Source organism: Hirundo rustica, chromosome 1, assembly GCF_015227805.2.
Source record: "Hirundo rustica isolate bHirRus1 chromosome 1, bHirRus1.pri.v3, whole genome shotgun sequence".
In the NCBI taxonomy this organism is placed as follows: Eukaryota; Metazoa; Chordata; class Aves; order Passeriformes; family Hirundinidae; genus Hirundo; species Hirundo rustica.
In genome coordinates this window covers 101,714,865-101,732,978 of record NC_053450.1, presented here as the reverse complement: position 1 = coordinate 101,732,978, position 18,114 = coordinate 101,714,865, and the positions used below count along the sequence as shown (strand labels likewise).

Sequence of the window (18,114 nt, the reverse complement as noted above, 5' to 3'; positions counted from 1 at the left end):
TGAAAAAATCTTTTTGTCAAATAATAGACAGAGGGAAAAGGGTTTTCTGATATATAAATTTACTCTGTTGCTTGAGAGTAAAAAGCACAAGTGGCAATAATATTTTTTAAATTCTTCTGTATGCAACAAGGGACCACCTGAACTATGCATACAAACATGCACATAGTCTGAATCTTGTTTCAACAACACTCCACACTCAGAATCATCTCTGCTGTTCTCACTGATGTACTTGTGGTCACCTGCACACCAATGCACTTATTCAGTTCAGAGCTAGGGTGCATATTGTTTACTTTAGGAGAAAGTGCTGTGACAGTTTATAAAGTAATTGCCTCTAGAAGCATGAAATATTCCTGCTTATGCTCATCAGAGACACAGAATGGAGCTGCAGACTTATCTGCCCTTCAAGTCTCTGTACTAAATATCATAAATGATACTGGCTTCAAAAACTCCCTTGAGTAAAGTACACTAAAATGGTGACTTCCTCACCTCTTTCCTTCTGTTACTTTAAGGTCTCTGACTAAGGCTGTTAGGAATGTAACATAGGACAATTCAGCTGTTCCCAGAGAACTTTCAAAGTAGCAAACTATGGCACCTGACGCCCCTAATCCTCCCCAGCTCCTGATATGAATAAAAAGGGAAGTGAGAAAACGAATTGTAGAGAAATTATAGAGGAGTTATAGAGAAATTCTGCCAAGTTCTGCTGGATCTAGAATGGTCTGGCACTGTTGCAACAGTGAGCATAATGGAAAGACCATTCCTGTCTGTGGCACTTGGATGAGAGAAGTATTCGGCTGAGCTCTCCTCGAGATGAGAAAAAACCTGTGATGCCTTTCAGTAATATGGGAGTAGAATGTAATATAATGTGGAATATCTGTTGAGAAAAAGGCTTCATTCTTTCATAGAATCTTTGGCGACAGGAAAGTACTAACAGATGAACTGAAACAGTTAAATGTTATCTTAAATTTTATGGAAGATTGCATTTGTGTGAAATTGGAACCACTTCTACTTTGGGTGTGATTCAAAGCCCTTTGAAATCCACAGATCTTGTCTTCTGTCACCTCCCTAAAACAGAGATAGTGGTATGAAGACCACTCTACTAACATCATCATTGGTCTGTTTTACTGTATTGCATTAAAATGCCATCAATAGTCTTAGACTGTGTGTTCTAAATATGCACATACATAAACATATTCAAAGAGATTATGGACTTTGTTTTAACAAGTTCTGAGCTTTCAGAACAGTTGAAAATATAGTGCACTTCACATTTTAGGAAGAGTAGCTTATTGAAGACAGTAAATAAGCTGGTTCTTTTCCAATTAAGTGGATATTCCAGGGAAGGCCACCCAGTGCCAACAGGAAAATAGAGAATACCAAACCCATTGAGTGTTTGGGATCCACAGTGGTGGATTTCAAGCCTCCAAGTTTACATTATTGCATGAGAAAATAGTGGCTGCCTATGAAACCACTGGGTGCTGGAGAAAAGTCAGAGGGTTGTCTGGGACCATTTCAGAGGGTATGGGTACGTATAACAAAAAGGAAGACAGGTAAAATTCCACCAGCTGTCCTGGTGGATGGTGAAGATAAATGGGCAGTGTGGAAGAAATTAAATCCACAGGCTCTCCTGCACTGAAATCTGTTTTTTCCTATTGAAGGGAATATTTCTCCCACTTTTGAATTCTTCTGAATATCCTGTGCGAGTTTGTTGTTGAGGGAAAATATGTTGTGATTTTAATAGTTAAGGGAAAGAGCTGCTACAGAGGAATCAGTGCACCCTGAAGGAGATAATAAACTTGTGTTGCACAGAGTTCTGCCATGGGAGGGATTACAGGGGGATGATTTCCCCAGTCAGACAGAAGGAGAAGTAGCTGGCTGAAGAGGTTCAATGGAAAGTAAACTGGATAAGAAAGGCAGAACAAAACACTGATAATGGAAAATGGAGTGGAGCTCAGGGAAAAAAAAAAAAAAAAATTATGGGAGGCATTTTAATTTCATAGTAACCGATGACAGTAAAAATAATTTGGGAGGAAGAAAACTTCCTGGAGACACAAGTCTCAGAGCATGAGGGGAAACCAGTGATTTCCACAAAGAAAACATATGGTGGAAAAGTTAGAGAAATGAACAGAGGGATGCATTTCAGAAGAGGAAAATGAAATGGAAAAAAGGGAGGAATAAAGATGCAGAATTGGATGAAGAGAAAACAAAGAAGACAAAAGAGAATACAAATAGGATTATACAATATAAAGAAATCATACAGAAGGAACAGGAAGAGTAGAGATGAATCATGCAGTCCTTGCTTAGACAGAACTTATTTTAAAATATTTTTTATTTGGAAATAACTGTTACATTTTGTTTCCAAAATTATTAGCACTTGTTGCTGGTTAGGGATGAAAGGGTGATGATGAGAGAAAAGGGAAAAGATGTAAAGAAGATAACAACATAAAGGGAAAAAAAATGAAATAAAAGAAGGAGAAATTAAAAACAAAAAGTAAGGAAACTTTTTTGAAATTAAGAAACATGTTAAAGAAAAAAAAGCAAAATCATACAGAAAATATTACTAGAATGAAAACTGAAAGTAATAAACCCAAGGAACATGGAACACTACAGTTGACAGAGTTCTTATGACTTCCACATTGTACTTTAATAATTTTTCTGATGTGAAGAAATGTCTTGTTAAAGAGTTACTCTCTTTGCAGTCAGTGCGCAGAATCTTCCCCCAGATAATTATTTCCTGAAGTTAGGATGCTCTATGCAATTTGATTAACTGAAGGGGTGGCTAAATGTGACTAGTTTTACATTAATTTACTTAGCTCCAGGACCTCTGCTAGAGGTCTGGACTACAGTTTTGTAAGGAATTAGGAAAAGGAAACGATATTCCCACCTCAGGAGGAATAAAGAAATGCAAGATAGTTTCAGAGGCCACAAGTTGTTTCTTGCTGCCCTCATGCCTAAGGACTTCTCTCAAAAACACTGACCCATTGCCCATCTCATCCCACTAAAAGACTTTAAATGGACTTTCAGACACTGGATTTCAATTGCAGACATTTCATACAAAGCTCTGCAGCCAGTGTGGGAGCTGGGATGCTAAGAAGGCCACAGGCTTGACAAAGAAGTTTTCCTGCCTTTCAGGGATCTGCATCTAGGAACTGAACAGATTCTGTAAAGAAGTGAAACAAGGATGACTTTCTGTCTACATCCTCATGTGCAGCCACATTTTGTGCAAGTGGCTTTTCAACTACATGAAACAATTTTCAAACTCATGAAGGTCATTTAATACTATTTGTCCAAACAGTATCACTGGTTTATCCCTGCGAAGGAGAAGCTATAAAGGATTCCATCTACTTTTTCATGTTTCATTACACAGGTGGTTTGATCTTTCCTTATCAAACTGACCATATTTTCCTCTTTCTTGTAGGCTCTTTCTGCATTACTAGAGGACGGTTGGTAGCTTTCTTGTGCCCTGCAGCACCGTCCCTGATATGGCAGCTCAAGCGGGCTTAGGCATGCAGAGTAAGCTCCAGATTGTGGTGGCTACATGCACTTGGGAGTATACTGGACAGCCTTTAGGTATAATTGAGATAGCTGGTTTGCTTCTATCTCTGTAAGGTTACTATGTAAATGGCAGAAGTGAGTTGATCTGCCCCTCATGCTATTCATTCTGGTAGTCTTGAGTAGCAGAGATTGGATGAAGCTGGAAGCACAAAATCAAAACAGCTCCACAAGTTTTTTATTTATGTTTAATGTGGATTTTTTTTCAGGAGATCCCTATCAATGACTTTTTTTTTTTTTTTATTTTTGAATGTTCTTGAGATCTGAATTCCAATCAGTTAACTTTCAAGTGCAACTTTATCAGTCTGACTGTATGAAAAGTTTCCTATGCCTGTAGTTCTTTTTGATAGGGACCACAGTATAGGTAGGAAGACTGACTTGACACTTTTCTTTGTGATCACTTTTCACACTCCTCTGATGGCTGTTGGGAAGCATGGGAGTGGCATCAGCAGGATTTGGATGCAGAGGGGACAAAAATTAACCTTGATTCTAAAGAAAAAGATTGTTAAAGAGCAGGGATTAGAGTTTGGAGTGGAGAGAGAGAGGGCCTGACTGTGCAGAGTAGTACCACCTACTGTGAAAGGGAAAAGAAAAAAAAGGAAAAAGAGGTGGCACTAGTGATAAAACAATATAAAGGAGGACAGAAACTCCCTAATAAAAAGGCTGGTAAAAGGGTACAGATATGGTCTGGAGACAGTGACTGAGTGGGAACTGAAATGGGAAGAGAAGTTGGGTAATTATGGGCTGTGAGGAAAGGACTGCAGGGAGAAAACTAGAGGAACAAAAAGATGGAGGCAAAGGGAGAGCGGATTGTGTGGAGAACAGTGTGAAGAATTAATGGGACTAGAACAAGACAAGTAGTGGATGGAGTCAAGCCTGAGAGGATCAAATAAAAGGTCTATGTTCATTAATGTATCTCCCAGTTGTGCACAGATTGATATTCCTGTGCCTCATACTCCTCTACTCTCAGCCAAATCCATAAGCACAGCATGCTTATTTTAGAGCAGAACCAACAGCATAATAACTGAACTATCAGCTTTTCCATCCAGTCAACACCTCTCCTATTTCCAACTACAAACATAATCTCACATATGAATGATGTTACAATTCTGCTTTTGAACAACCTTGAAATTTATCTGTGCATATAATGAAGCTAAAAGAATGTCCTTAGAGATGCACAAATTAACACTCAGAAGCTACAAAACGCTGGAGTTACAGCAACCCACAGAGAGTGTACCACAGTCTTTGAGCCCTCGATTATCAGTTCTTTTTCATGTGTCTCATTCAGTGCATAGGATGAACTGTCCTTCATTACAGATGAACTGATTGATGTATTGCCCTTTTACTTGTTCAGTGTGTGGCCCCAGACCTCTATTAAAGCTCTTCACTAAAGACATCTCTTGAGCTCTTCTGGTTTCTTTAAAATCTTAATTTATTTTCTTGTGTTTCTACAAGATGAGGGTCTTCCCCTTCTCATTCACAGAGAAGTGGACAGATTATTAAGGGAAGAAGCATTTTTGGGTACCCAGTCTAGGTCAAGTAGGAAATGAGTTTTTAGACTGTCTTTAAATGGTTCTTGATACAGTTCCACAATGAAAGTGCACTTAAAATTGCAGCTGTGAGTACCGGGTTCTTCTGTAAATGAAAGTCCAGAGTCTCAAGCTGGATATTGAGGGAGCACTTGTGAAAAATTTCTTTTAAGTGATTTGCCTGCCTTGCACTGGAATTGCATAGCAGACAGAAGGCTTCAGCTCCTCAGTCCTCTATTGTCTTAGGCGAGACCATCCTTCACTTCTCTACAGCTTCCTACTGTATGTAGGAATGTTATGCACACTGGGGAACAGATTAGTGAGTCAGGTAAACCCTAGGACAACAGCCCATCTCTTGTGTTAGTAATTCTGATACATCCCTAGGACAATTACACTGGGAATGCACAGAAAGAAGGATGAGGAAAGAAAAAAAAATCATGATTGCATGATTTTAATCACAACAATACATTGTTATAATGAAATACATGTTCTAAGAGGAATTGCATACAGTTGAACAAAAAGCTATTTTTCAAGCATGTCCTAACTTTTGATAGATTTATCCTGTAAACTTAAAAGGGCTTCTTCCATGTTACATTTATTTTTAATAAGAATGCCAAAAGAGGAGCTATTCTAGACTAGCTATTAAAAAAATAACTTACTCTGCACAAGCTAATTTACTCAATTTGCCCACATGGACTAGAGGTAAATTTTATGTATTTGTAATGCAAAACCCCTTATTTGTCTTCCTCCTACAAGCATGCCTACATGAGAAAATTTGCTACTGACAGAGAAAAAAACAGTATAGTATATATACTATATATATATAGTATATATCACTATAATTATATCTGTATCTATATGCAGATATTTTCATTCCAGAACAAAAGTATTCCCACTGGGAGTAATATCAGCATAATTTTACCACTCTAACACTACTAGTAATTTCCCCACATAAATGATCTCTGAAATAATCTAACCAAGATTTTTTCACATCTTTTCTTGCATGACAGTTTCTCCAAGCCCTTCATAATCTCCTATTAGTCACATATTTTATATTACCAATATGGTGTAAGTTACAGTGTTTGTTTACTTAGAATATGTACATGGAGTATCACAGAACAAGGTCATCCAAAGCACTCAGATTTTTGCAGATGTGAAAAAACTGTTAGTGCTTCTTATGTATACTGTCAGCCTGTGGTTTTTGCTATGTAAAGACCAAGATAACACTGATAAGGTAATAGCAATGACTCTGAACTGTGGGATCTGGAAGAAAGTGCTGTTCAGGTCAGCTGTTATAATCCTAACACTGGAACTCAGTTATTTCACTGCAGTGTGCTTCTCCCCAACATGTTGCAGTTCATTCTTGTTTAAATTCTGTAAGCTTTTTCTGGCAAGAAAACTCTTTCACTCTGGATTTGTGTAGTATTAGGATTTGTAAAATGGTTTGCTCTATCAACCAAGCAGACAAACAAGCTTAACCAAAAGTAGGAGTACCTGTTTGCCCACTAAATTCTGAGAAATGTAATTCATTATATTGACTGATTCAAAAGCTTTTACCTTCCAAAAAACATAAACTACATTTCAGTTATAACAATTGCCCTCATGAGTCAGTTAATGGCTGCTACCATTTTTTATGACCATTTCCAGCATTGATTAAATTTCTCAAGGCATGTTTACCTTAAGCCCCATCCATGATAGCACTTAGTAATTCTCACTGATTAGAGTCAGCTATTTAGCAACATACAATCTACTATATTTAAAAAAAAAAAAAAAAAAAAAAAAAAAAAAAAAAAAAAAGGGAAAACAGATTGAAAAACTCAGCAGCTAAGAGAACAAACAGAAGGGAGAATTAAGGAGAGCCAGGGAGCAATACTTACTGCTGACTAACTGGCCAACACTCAAAGCTGAAGAGGAGGATGAGGAGGAAGAAGAGGAAGCCTGACGCACTGGGCTTTGAGACATAGATGCTTGACTGTGAGCCAAATGCAGGAGATTGGATTGTGAGGCTGCTTGTCCCACTTGTGTCTGGGAGGGCTGATGGAGCTATATGTTAAAACGTAAAAATAGGTATTTAGAAAGTGAAGCAGTAATAGGAAACTTGCAATGAACCATCTCACCCACCTACTTCTGGGGAACAAATCACATAGGAGCATTAAACACCATGGGCTTTGTTCAGGTGACAGTGTTAGAGCAAGAGCAATCTGAGCTGTTTCAGATATTGTTTTTCCAGTTTTACTCAGTTTAACTGGATACTTAATCTAATTAGAAAGCAAATGCTTTTTTTGAAATGAGTGGTAAGAGACCTATGACAATTACAGCAGGATTATGATTTATTAAATGCATATCCTTACCTGTTTTCTGGCTCATGAAACCAGATTTCTATTCCCTACATGGATTTTCATAGAAATCAGGATTGTTTCACAGAGGTCCTTTCATACTGCAGGACCAGGGCCAAGAAGAGTAGGAATGGGGAAGAGGACAGAAACCAAGCCAAAATCCCTTTCCTACAGGAATCAATGATTTGTTTTATGACATCAGACCTGGCAAACAAACAAAAATCGTGGAAATGGATAAGTTGTCTTTGACTAAAACACACACGGAAACTTCTGAGCCCCATTCACATCAAGATTGTATCCAGTAAGACATACCAAAAAAGTCTAGGGAGTATGGTAGGTGCAAATGATACAGTGACACATGAATAGTCTTGTTTGTTTGTTTGTTGTTGTTGCTTTTTAACAAACATTACAAGAATGTAGTCTTTGTTTACTAGGGGAATGGAAAGAACCGTAAATCCATCAGGCCTATTATATGCTATCTTGTAGGGTTGAAATCTAAGAACATTCTCTGCTACTGATTTTCACAAAAAACTCTCAGAAAATTCAAAGGGCAGTCTCTGCAAGGAATGAAGGCACACAAGGCAGTTTTGAATTGGATTCTGGTACTGCAGTACAGTCTTTTCAGAGCATAAGAATACAGTAATACAGGTCTGATACACTCTGGTGACTGTTGCTTATTATACCTTTATTTTATGTTGATTCTTGATATTGATCAAAAAAAGATCGTAAAAATATTCTAAAAGGGCTTCACTTCACTGCAGCTGTTATCTGCATGTTATCTGCAAGGGAAAAGGCAAAGGCCTGTTTGGCTTTGCTTGATGTCAGTAATTAAAATCTATTTCTTGAATGCTAAGGAGTATGAGGTTTTCTCTTTTGATATCTAACTGAAAAAATGACTTTAGAAAAGGAGCTACATTCACAAGTAACACAAATTATAGGTATTATCCTCCTAGCACACATAGAAATGTCTGATGCTAAGTAGACAACAAATTGTATAAAACTGTATATAAAGGTATCTGTTCACATTCAAGATTCACACTTTCTGTGGAATATATATGAACTATTTTAATTACAATATTCTTGTTAAAGATGGTTAAGAATGGAAAAAAATTCAGCTTCTTTTTCTACCTTCTACATGGAATAATATAACAGAAAATGAAGGAAGAAACTTTGATTTAACCTTTAATAATAATTATTTATCTGGCCAGTTTTAGTATATTCTGACCTCCTTGTGAGTTAATAAAAAAAGCATTTTTTATATCTAGGATTTTTTTTAAATCAAGTTCATTTAAAAAATATAAATGGCACTTTATCAAGGGGATAACAGTTGAGAAGCTGATTAAAAGACTTCCAGTTTTCAGACTCTGACAAGGAGTGAGCATCTTTAAAAAAATTCTCTAGAGGCTGGATTTCATCTACAGAGAATTCCCAACCCAGAATGCCTACTTCTATAATATCTTCTCTTAGGGAAACATCCCACTGTAAGGGCTGGCCTCTTCTGAACACTGCATAAGTGCTCATACATACCTGCCCATGCATTATATCCACATAACATCCAGACTACAGCTTTATGGAACAGGCAGGTGTCTGGGGTCTGGGTCTGTTGTCTGAGGGAATCTCTGGCAAAACTAAAAATTTCAGCCCAGGCAAGGGAAGATAAATACTGTATTTAGATGAGTTAGGTGCTTTTACACTATGTGGAACAGTCTAAGATGTTAGTACTTATCTGTGAGGATGGAGGAACAAATGCAGCAGCTATCTTTAAAGAGAAAGATCTTCAAAATTACATTCCAGTCAATTGAACTTCAACCATGGAAAATTATTGAAGAAAATAATCAAACAATTTGTAAGCACCCACAAGAAAACAAGGTAGCATCAGACAACATGGATTGTTAGAAACAAACTGTGTTAAACCAATCTGATCTCTCTCTAAGACAGGGTAATTTGCCTTGTGGACAGGGAAAAAGCAGTAAGTGGTTTGTCTTTACAAGTGTCTTGACATTCCCTCATGTGACATCCTTTATAACCTGAGGAAGCATAGTTTAGGTGAAATTGATGCAGAATGAATGCCGAAGTATTTGGAAAGCAAAACTGAGGATGAGGTATCTGTGGAAACAGAATTGCATGCATGGTGCTTCACAGAAGTTTGTCCTCATTCTGCACTACTCAATATTTTGTTAATGACCTGGATGATGGAGCAGAGAATATCTTTACTAAATCTACATGCTGATGACATGCTGGGAGGAAATTCTGACAGGCTGGATTACAGGACTAGGAGTCAAAATGTTTCTATGTTATGAACATTCTGGCTGCAAACACTGTGGTATTGCAAAAGTGAAGGAAAGGCAGTTCCCGTACCAAGCCATGTGAGTGGGAGTGATGTCTGCAGTACATGTGAAGTGCATCTTCTTTTCTACTGAGCCCTGGAAAGACCTCTGCAGAGGGTGATTCCATGTTCACAGCTAAGTGCCAGACTTTATTAAATTCTGGACCAACTAGAGTTAAATAATTAGAATGGCTGAAAGCCTGAGAGTTAACTGAGACTTATGAAGACACTTGTAATGAACTGGTCATGTTTCATCTAAAGGAGGGAAGACCAAGCGGGATATGATGCCTGCTTTGAATACAGGCATGGCTAATGAAAATAGGAGATAATTATTCTGTCTTACATTTTAAAATGAGGAGAATGCAGCCCAGTTATCTAGAAGGTTCAAAATAGATTTTGGAAAAAGCTACCAAATGTAGCAGTGAAACATTGGCATAGATTACTGGTGGGATCTGGGTTTACATGATAGTGGTTAGGACCAAGTTAGCTTAACACTGGAATAACTACTCCACCTGAGAATAACAGGTTGAATAGAATAATCTCTTGAACCTTGACCTTCCACCCATAATTTTTTTATGATTCTACTCCATCTCCCATCAGTATTTCCAGCTATGTTACAACATACAGTCACTGAACTGTTGAACTACTGAGCATATGCACAATAAAACTGAAGCCTCCAGGAAGCTCTAGAATGAGAGGGCACTCTGCGTTTTTCAGCTCTGCATGCAAGGCATGCACACAGTCAGTCACTATGTAACACATGCATAATATGATGGTTGAGTCTAAAAAGTGGTTGAGTCTCTGCACCTGTTTTGTACTATGCATATAATTTTCAAGTAACTGGAATACCCAGAAGCTTGGCAATTTTCTTGTTTAAGGTCCGTAAATATTTAAACAAATATAAGAAATTATCAAAATTTAGCTGGGCATAAAGGAATGTGGCCAGTGAAGTTTGGATCCACAGTAACAGCTATATATTGAGGATATTTACAGATTGGTTTTTAACTGTCTGCTTGTGAGGAAGAAGCAAGCAATGGGTTAAAGAGGCTGAAGAGTCACCTTAAGACCTGACCAAAGACTGAGGGAGGATTCCATCTTTAACTCCCTACATAATTTCCAGCACACCCTCTGCTTCACAGACATGATGGTTAAGCTGTAAATGTCCTGCTTAAAAAGCAATGATAGTTATCTATGGCATGAAATAGCATTAAAATACTCTCTCTTTTCATCCACTATAATTTCCACTCCAGAAATAGCCTTAAGGAGAGGAAATGATTAGATTATGAATTAGATTCTATATGACAGATTCAATGTGAACTTGCAATAGCTGACTTTTCCCAATTTTGGACACGTATATTTGATATGAATTATATTTATGACTGTTGTGCATTTTCCATCCGAAGACAGAAGGAGACACAGAAATTACAGCAACTGTTGCTGTAAGTGCCCTTCTGTGTAGGTAGATATAGTAGACATGCCAGAGTGATGACTGTATGCAACAGTGATCAGTATCTGGCAGGAATATGTGTGTGCACACTACAGCTAGAGGGATGAAGTGAATACAATAAGTGAAAAGTGCATCATAATACCTTATAAGAATAAACTGAAAACTGCAAAGGGCCTTATTTGTATTTCTTTTATATAAGCTTTACATGTTGCTGTCAACAGTGAAGGTAGTATTGACTGATAGATACAGAGGCAAAAATTAATTAGGCCTGTAAGACTGAATTTTGTTCTTAAATTATGTATGTAGGGTATTCCTATGCCTGGGATGATTGACTGGAGTACTGTGCTAAAGGTCTTATGAGATCAGGGATGTTGCTTTCTGCATCCAGAAAGCTGCATATAAGTGATAGGGTAACAAGGCATTTAGCAAAAAATAAGGAAAGAGAAAAAAATTAAATGGAAATCTAGAAAATTTTTGACAGAATATTGCCCCGTATCAGAGCTGCTACTTGGTTTTACAGAGAGTCTGGACAAACAGGAAGGGCAAAATATGGACTTAATGGAAAGGATAAGAAAATAATGAGCTTAAATTGTGGTAAGAGAAGCTAGGAGCAAGCATCAGGATGACCTTTTGAATGTTAAGGAGAGGGGCCTAGGTTGCCTAGGGATATCAGGAAACTTCCATCACTGAAGGTTTTTAAGAACAAGCTAGACAAACATCTGTCAAGAATGATATAGGGACAGCTGATCCTTCCTAGGGGGAGGAGACAGACTACATGACCTCTTCAGGTCCTTTCCAGTCCTATTTTTCTATGATTCAGTGAAAAGGAAATCCAAGAGATGAGGAAACACAACAAATTAGAGAGGACAGAGGTGAAAAAGACAAGTGTAACAAAAAGGGCAGAAGAGATGAAACTAAGAGGAGAGGTACAAAGAGCAAGAAATACATCTTAACCAATGTCCTTTATGTTATAAATAAAGATTTTCAATTTTTTCTCATGTCAGCTAATTCATCCTGGGAAATATGGACATTAGCTCTTGTAAAGACTAAAGTCCATGGAAGGTCTGAAAAAGAAATATCTTGATATAAAAAGACATTCCCAAACACTTTGAAAATCCATAATAATTCCTTACAGTAGTAGTAGTAGTTTAAGTGTTTCATGCTTCTATTTTTCTTGCAAATGGAGTCCTCTGCTCTGTATATACATTTCCTAAAATGTTTCCTAAAATACATTTGATTTTGAGAAAAAGTAATGGCATGCTGAGGACACTGCATGATTCAAGAGCACCATGGGAGATGAAGTCTGTTTTTAAACCTATTCATACTGCATGAGCAGGCATGGGCTTCAAGGATAATTCCTTAAATCTTCTAGCAACTGGAAAGAACGAGTTAATACACATATCCCCATCCTTCATGCCAAATCCCTTTTACAGTCAACTGTGACAGTGTATTTCACAAATACTGTACCCCATCACCCTAATTTAGGTTACTCAAATAAATTCAAGTAATTGCATATACGAATCTGAATATGAAAGGTATTTGATACCTAATAAGTTTTCTCTCTCCCAGTAGAGCACAATAGAGTATAATACATACAGTATAATAGGTACTCACTGCTTAGACTGACAGAATAGCTACATTTGGAAATTAATATAGAAAAGGTCCTTAGGTTCACACTGGCTGTGTACATATTCCACCCAAAAATGAAGACTGTGCTGTGAATGTAACTGGGGGCAGGACTTTGACAGCATCTGCTGAAGTTCTTTCAAAGCCTTTCTATTGAATCACAACATTTTCAAAGCACACTGTTATTGAAGGTATTTCAACTTGCTGAATGAGGTTGGGAATATAGCTGGACTTCTGTAGAGGATTTAATTTTACATGCAAATCAGGTGCGTAAGTAATTTTTTTACCCCTATCAGGAAGGATATAATGTCAATATAACAACAATAATTTTGACTATAACATGAATCACTAATTGTAAATTATTTATCACTTAATAATGTTAATTGATAATGTAAATATTACAATAGTATTATAGTAACAGTTTTAAATGTGTAAGTGCATAATTCAAAAGGAACCCTCACATTCCTACAGTGAACAGCATTTTATGCTTTCTGTGCCTCAGCTGCTTAGAATGACAGTTAATGTAGTGACATTTTCCTATTCCCAATGGTTTGGTGAAGCTATGTCAATTGTTTTTGAGATATCCTTCTCTTACAAGTGTTGACGCCACAAAGAAACTGGTCAGGAAAAGATGGAAGTTACAAGTCAAGTGTCATGCTGTAGCATGGAAAGTCTGATATAGCCCCTTGTAGTAGTAAATAGTCTAGTAGTCTTAACTTTCAAAATTCTAGTAATCTATCCATAGATGAAATAGAATTATGTAATGATGATGGTAAAGGAAAAGAGAAAGAAGTGAGAAAAATTGCCACCCTCATCACTGAAAGTCATATAAAAAGCAAAAGAAAAGCCAAGTCGGATTGAGACAACACAGTTTAGTGACTATATTGAAACAGAGAAAGAAGAGTGCATTTCTCATAAAACAAGACAGCATCAAAGCTATAGGAGCATTGCAGAGAGGAAATGATTGAGAGCTGGTAAGATTTTAATGGGAGAGAATAACAACGGACTGCATTGAGTTGTGATAACAAGATGGTAGGTTGTTTGTGTCAGGTTGAGGCTGCAGAAAGAGAACATCTAACGTGAAATTTGGCAAGCAGATGTACAAAAATCACCACAGACCCATCTGAGAAGCATCTCTGTCTTTTCAACAGTTAATCTGGAGCATGATAGCCAATGACAACAAAGATGGGGAATTGAAAATGTAGGAAAATGCTGCCTAGTAGCTCATTTTACTGTGTTAGAATTGGCAGAAGCCCAAAGCTGGTTGTGCTCTAAGACACGATGAACTATGAAAAATTCTGTCAGGCATTGTAGATAAAACAAGACTGAAGACAACTAAGACTACAGTCCTGATTTAATTAATCTAGTATGGAGAAAGAAAGAGCCAAGCAAAAGTGAGGTGGGAACGTGCTTTATGTGGTACACCAAAGGACAATAGAATGTCCAGAGGTTGCTTCTCTATGAGCAAGGAAATAGTTATGGAAACACCAATTATTAGGAAAGCTGTTTAGGAAATTAATAAACAAGAATGTGTTTGAACCCCAGTGATCATTGGCAGCTGGATTCTTCTCAGTCAATTTCGCTCACCCTAGAATTAATTAAAAATCCTAAAATAACTACCCTAGCCCTCTCTCACGTCAATGAAAACAATGATACGTTAAGATACCTATTAGAGATTCAACCTATCCAAAATTTTTTCTGTTTTGACATCTTGAGTTTTCTACTGGACATGCATACGTCTCCTTGTCTGTGTCTATACAGGAAATACAGTTAACTAGTTCACACCAGATACCTAACTCTATAATTAAGTTAAGCAAGGGGAATACTCTCCTAAGTTTTATAAGGTTGCAGTTCATGGTTCAAGTTCAGCTGTGCTGGTCTTACAGTTGTGTTGCTAGTATGAAAGTATATGAAAGAACACCTTGAAACAAAATTTTTAAATGTGATAATAAATAACAATGCAAACAAGTTTTACAACAAATTCATCTGTTCCCAAAAACAATGTGCCTTTAGCCATGCAACCTACATTTTGACAAAATTCCTCTTGAGAGGCATGAAGGAAGTGCAGAAGTTAAAGTTACAAGGTGGTCTTCTATTATGGGACACAAAGAGCTTATAAAGCAAGAAACATAAAATTAGAGAATGATTTTATTATTTCTTTTTCAAGAAAGTAGACTACAAGTGAGAACAAAGGTTTTATACCAAATTTTTGAATTATTTTAGCAACCATCAAGGAAATATGGTGAATAATGTTAAAGTGGAATCTGCAGGAAGTACACATGAATTTCTTCAATTAGTATAGAATACCATGAAAAACTTACAAATACTGTTTAAAGCATGCCCAGGGCTCATTTTGACAGGTAGTGGATCAGTGAAAAGTGAGTCACATTGAAAGGAACCATTTTAGTGACACATATGATAATAATCAGGTAAGCAAAGATATATTATGGTGGATACGTCTGCTTATTAAGTAAAACTGTTCCATGAACAGAGGTAGAAAAAAGCAGGATGTTAGGCATATTGAGATAATGGAAGAAACTAATGCTGAAAATAATATAATGTTTTGTAAAACAGGGATGCATCCCCCCTATGACCATGGCATTCAGTTCTGATCAAAAAATCTTGAAGAGATTAGTGTGGAATTGGCTGGGAGATGAACAGCAAAAATTATTAAAGGCAAAGAAAAACTTGTTTATGAACAGAGATTAAAAAGGATAGAGAATAAAAAAGGAGTGCAAACAGCTGCCTGTTTAGAAAGTCATTACAATTTCCAGGAGAATTCTTGGTATATGCACAGATGCTCCTCATATTAGCAAAATCTTGGAAAATAGTAAAATACCTCAAGTTTTATCTACTTGGTGTAATTTGAAGAGGAACAATCTCTACTGTGAGTAGCTTAAAGAACACAAATAAAAACTATCTATTTATACTTAAATACAGGAAGAACAGGACTACATCAGACTTGCTTTTGTACATTGAAAAGCAACCTATTTACAGTGCAGAAAAAGAAATGCTGCCTTACACTGCACGTAAGTATTCTATGAACTAATTTCCATTAGGAGACATTGAGGTTTTAATCTGTCAAATCTGAAAAAGTTGTATGAATAAATAACATATGTAGTTTACCTAAGTAAAGCTGACTAACAACAATATCTGAGGCATTTAAGTCTTCTGTCATCAGGGGAAAAGTAAGCACTAGCATGCATTACTTAGCAACTGGAACAGTTTACAAAGGTTCAGTTATTGTGATTCAGCTAACAAGCAGCAGCTCACTATCATTGCTCTTTTTCTCCTGCAGTATTTAGTTTCCATGGAAGTGACAAGTTGAAAGTTAAACTGGGATTATCTGTAACTGGAACATTTTTATTACATTATTTATTTCTTGCATTTATTTCTTCAAGACATGCTTAAAACTTTCCCCAAACTTGTGTTGTAATCTTTCCACCTGCTGAAGCTTCTTTCAAGTTAGAAGACACCAAATGCTGTGACACCATTTTCAAAAACATTTTGAATCCCTGCTGAGCCCTCTGATTTGAAGCACTCACTCAGTTCTTTTGAAAATGATATTTTAAACCTTATGATTTAATATGGCATCATTAGCCAAATACTACAGTAAGTTTTAGATTCTACCCAGACAATAAAAAAAATCCAGGATCTCCTTAAACTTTGAGCAAATCTATTCACTTTCCAAATGATACAACAGTACCAGCTCAATTTTTTTTCACTGTCCATCAGCATTTTTCCTATGAGGGATCTAGCTCTCATACATCTTTTGTGCTCCCACTGAAATTCATGGAAAAATTTTCTCTGACTTCTTTCAGTAAAACCAGAAGAGCCAGTAGAGGGAGCACAAATACATATAAATAATTTTCTGTGGTACCTATAAAAATGATAACCTGTACTATCTTTTAATATAGTATTTGCACTATATTTTTTACCCTCCCTGATTAAAAATACTGTCTTGATTAAACTTCAAGAAAGTCTGATTCAGGGCAAGGAGACTGTTGTTGGTGGCCCTTCTTGCAACCCCTGGGACCTCAGGACTCCATGAAAGAAAGAGGCAGAGGCTGAACCCTGTGAAAATAGCATTGGCAAAATAATGTTTTAAACCTCCATAGTGCTGCTGGGCAGACCAGCTTAATGGGGAGCATCTTTGGCTCTTGGACATACCCAGTTCTCTGCAGACTGATATTTCTGCCAGCTGATCCCTGCACACGAGCACACAGGTTGGGTGAACAAGTACAGTACAGCATGATGTGACTAAACAATGCTTTCTACCTTGCACTCCTGCTCATTCAGCAAGCTGCAGCTTTCAGAATTTGTCCCTTTATGTAAGCCCAGTGCCACGAGCTGTGCAGAAAATGTTACACCTCTGTGTCCTCTCTGCCCACTGACACTACTGGCAGACATTGCCTGGAAGAGGTTGCTCTGATGTGGGACTCAGAAGGTGAATTGCTCTGCCTGTGAGAATGTCTCAGGCAATAATACAGGTCCTTTATCTTCCTATTTAAGTCTAAATTTCATGAGTTTCAAATGGGATCTCAGGATTGCTATGACTTTTGAGTGCTTCCCCCATAATGAAGGAAAATATCTAATCCCTTCAGGGGACTGGCTCAAAAAAAAACCCCATCCCACACACCCCCAGAAAACCAAATGTGAACTGCTGAGTTTCATATGTCGTTGTCAGGCTTTCCTGTGGTGGAGAACATGGAGCCTGCCCTCAGATTCATTCAGCTTTGAAACTGTGCATATGCAACCATTTCAAAAGCATTTGCCAGTAGTGCAAGTACACTCCCATTAAAGAAAATAGATAGATGACAAATACTTTGGAAAATGCCCATGCTAGACATTACAGAGGATAGGATGGGAAAAAAGCAGGTAACCAATGGGATGTGAAATGTTTTCAGAACAAACAAAAAAGTGATGTTAGAAACCCATTGGTTCTCTACTTCTAAATTTGAAAAAAAAAAAAAAATTTTATATATATATATATATATATATATATAAAAATATATATATAAAAATCATCAGTTTGGAGTTCAGGTGGCCTGCAATACTCAGCAGCATACAAGAAGCTGCTCCCTGTGCCTGAAGGTGTCAGCAGAAATGGCAAACAAGCAATACCAGGAGCAGGAATGCTAAGCTGAATATTTAAGTGAGGGACATATTTGTAAGTAAGTTTTCGGTAATCACATTTGATGTATTTTCTGTCCTCAATTTCCCCTCTTTCAGAGAAAAGATGTGGGACTACAATTCTTTGCTCTACAGATGTAAGCAAATCTAATGGATTTGACTGAAGTGCTA

The 18,114-nt window shown here is 37.1% G+C and overlaps 1 protein-coding gene across 2 annotated transcripts in view; it reads right to left on the bottom strand.

The window, feature by feature from the left end:
• Positions 1–18,114, bottom strand: part of POU6F2 (POU class 6 homeobox 2) — a 312,255-nt gene that overhangs the window by 5,390 nt on the left and 288,751 nt on the right. For both annotated transcript variants that reach the window (XM_040084661.2, XM_058423089.1), the window contains exon 8: positions 6,953–7,118. In XM_040084661.2, the coding sequence (XP_039940595.1) occupies positions 6,953–7,118 (166 nt within the window). The remainder of the gene's footprint in view (positions 1–6,952; positions 7,119–18,114) is intronic.